At 36.1% G+C, this 3002-nt stretch overlaps 1 protein-coding gene across 1 annotated transcript in view; it reads left to right on the top strand.

Annotated features, from left to right (window-relative positions):
- Nucleotides 1–1516: 1516 nt before the first annotated feature.
- SARC_10592 (hypothetical protein) overlaps nt 1517–3002 on the top strand; it is a gene marked incomplete at its 3' end in the record, with an annotated part of 5291 nt that continues 3805 nt past the window's right edge. The window contains exons 1-2 of the mRNA XM_014295358.1: nt 1517–1965; nt 2710–2902. Of these exons, the coding sequence (XP_014150833.1) occupies nt 1579–1965; nt 2710–2902 (580 nt within the window). The remainder of the gene's footprint in view (nt 1966–2709; nt 2903–3002) is intronic.

The raw sequence follows: 3002 nt of genomic DNA, 5'->3' as shown, positions 1-3002 counted from the left end.
TATATATACTACTACTATATATATATATATATATATATATATAAGTACATATACATTTATACATACATACATATACATATATATATATATTAATATATATATAGATATATATATAGATATATATATATACATATACATACATATATATATATATATATATATACGTGAGTATGTGCACAAATATAGATGTCTAAAAATGATCTTCCACAAAAGTATCCTCACTCGGATAGCGTTCAATTGCTATATCATAATATTTCCAGCCTGTGCACGCACACATACGAAATTGTATACATGTATATTAACTTTTATACACCAAGTTATTCATCTACACACACATACTGTTTAGCTGCCTGGATAGTCCTGCGTTTGTACTCATTCTTATCCTCCTGCTGTGTGATTGTTTGGTTGACATTCGCCTTGATGTCGGTTTCCACTGCTGTAGTACCTGCTTCAGCTTTCGTAGTATTTTCTTTGGGTGTTTCTACTGGTCCACCTCCTGTTGACATGCACATGTACCTGAGCCCTGAGAGGGGACGCAAAATCATCGTGTGCCTTGCAACGATACGTAGCATCTTGAAATAGAAATAGAAATAGATTCACACTCTTACTGACGTCGTTAGATGCGATTGCCGAGTTTAAATAGTGAAGTGTATTTACTTTAAGAGGATGTATATACTACATAGAGCGTGTGAGTGATTAGTAGTTCTTTTTTGGTTTTATGAGCATACTGGAAGTGACCGTATGTCGTTCCATTATTTTGCCTCAGAATTTCGCGTGACACACCGTTTTGCGATAAACGTATGAATTTAACAAATATACGTATATATTCAACGTTTATATCATGATAGTCCTATATGGTTGTAGCTGAATACAGGTGCAGCTTCGATGCCCTGAGCCCTGAGGTTTTTATTAAATTTTGGAAATGTTCTAGGATATCCGTTTTTATTTCAAAATTTAGGTCGCTTTTATATTTTCAACTTTGACCCGTATAAACGTTTAAAAAAAGGTGTATTTTCATGTGTAGCCTTCTGAATCATACTATGGCTCACGTTCAATAATTTTTAAAACGGATTGAGAATATTTGTCAGGGCCCAAGACGTATATTTATTTATTTATATTTTACTGAATTAGCACTGGAATTTAAATACAATTTCAAAATCGAATTCTGGTTTGGATAAATTTAATCAAAATTAGAATTTAACGAAATTATTTATAGATGGACATACTTACAGTATCACAGATACAATGTCGGAATAAGGAATAAACCTTTAAAACAACCAAAATGGTTTTTAAACAAAATTGGGACGATATGTATTTTATAAAAATCTTCGCCGTCATAGTACTCGATTTGTTGGCGGCAAAGTTATACCCAAATATGGGAGGATTTTGAATCGAATACATATGGACATCACCATAATACGTGTCAAAAGCAAGAGTAAATATTTATTGATTTATTTACATATCACAACAGATGATGTCAAAAAGATGCCGCTGCAAGAGGCTGTTCAAGCGTTCATATATGCAAGTGTGCTATATAGTTAGGCCATGTTGAGGTTAAGAGACCTAAGTATATAGGACATGTTCAGGTTAAGACATATAAATAGGCGTTCTACTGGTTTCACCAGAGCGCCAGGTACAAAGCTCGATACCAATGCGATAGTTGATTCTTACAAGTATGCGAATTATATGTCCGTATCTCAACCTACTGCACAATTGGGTAAGTGTACCAATAGTCAATTATGGAACAGGGCAATAAAAAACGCGCACGTGTATGGTTCAAGGATCAACCTTTCAGTGGGATCTAAGAGTGTGCACACGTGTGTACAGTTTCGCACTTACTATGGAAAGGCGTCGACAACATATTCGAAAGAACATAACCAGCAGACAAAGACAGTCTATGACATGCGAAGTGATACGGTTACAAAGCCCTGTAAAGGCATGAGACAAGCTATCGCCAGTGCAATGGTGTGTATAAAATTAATCTTTTTGTGAAGCTAGATATTGACTGTTTGTATCAATTAGTGCAAATTATGTACCGGTCTGTAGTAAAAGTTGGGGTGGCAACAGCTGAAAGTTTACTAAATCAGATCATTTAGATACTAGACCAAACACAGTATAAGTGGCAATGCAGAATTATGCACGGGACCTATGGAACTAGTTTTTTTACCGTGTGTATCAACTTATGCATCCTATACACAATAGTTCTATCAAGTTTTAGATACAGCATTCCTTAGTCACGACTTTGTCACGACTTGACCTTTATACAGATATTAACTCAAAACAAAAGTGCCGCGTGAGCATGGGTCGAACGCATTAATGCACTCTCCTGAATACCAGATTTTGAGCTTTATTTTAAAGAGGGCAGTATTGTATAGGAGTTATATCTAGTCCAGTTGCTTTTCATTTTACAAGTCGGCGGTGTGGTGTTCGAAATTAACACAATGTGAGAGCGTCAGAAACAAACCCAGGTTAGCTTTGTAGCAAGGCGTACAAGTAAGTGATCATCATGTTTGTCGAAAGGCTTATATAAAGAGCCAACTGTGGGTGAATTTTGGCCAAGTATAAATATGCATCTATGACCCCATGATTCGAGCTGCTATTCGCCGATATAATATCATGTCTACACTCACTTTATAAGTCTGAAAACAGTTTATTCTTCTGAAACAGAACAACCGAGCTACAACTTCTCGCTCTCTTGTCACAATACAGGTAGGCGATGATGTGTTTGAGGACGACTACAGTATAAGGTCGTTGGAGGAACGTGTCGCAAAGTTGTGTGGAATGGAGAAGGCCCTCTTCTGCCCGTCAGGAACTATGACCAACCAGCTGGCATTGCGCGTGCATGTGGGCGCGCTGGAGAGTGTGGTGATGGATCACCGAGCGCACATCTTCCATTACGAAGGTGAGGAAAAACACGTATATGTGATTATATGTAGTCATAAACNTACGTATATATATATATATATATATATATTATATATATATATATATATATATATATA

This window comes from Sphaeroforma arctica, assembly GCF_001186125.1.
Source record: "Sphaeroforma arctica JP610 unplaced genomic scaffold supercont1.1313, whole genome shotgun sequence".
Taxonomy (NCBI): Eukaryota; class Ichthyosporea; order Ichthyophonida; genus Sphaeroforma; species Sphaeroforma arctica.
The sequence above is the reverse complement of the archived record's forward strand: the minus strand, read 5'-3'. Positions and strand labels throughout refer to the sequence as shown.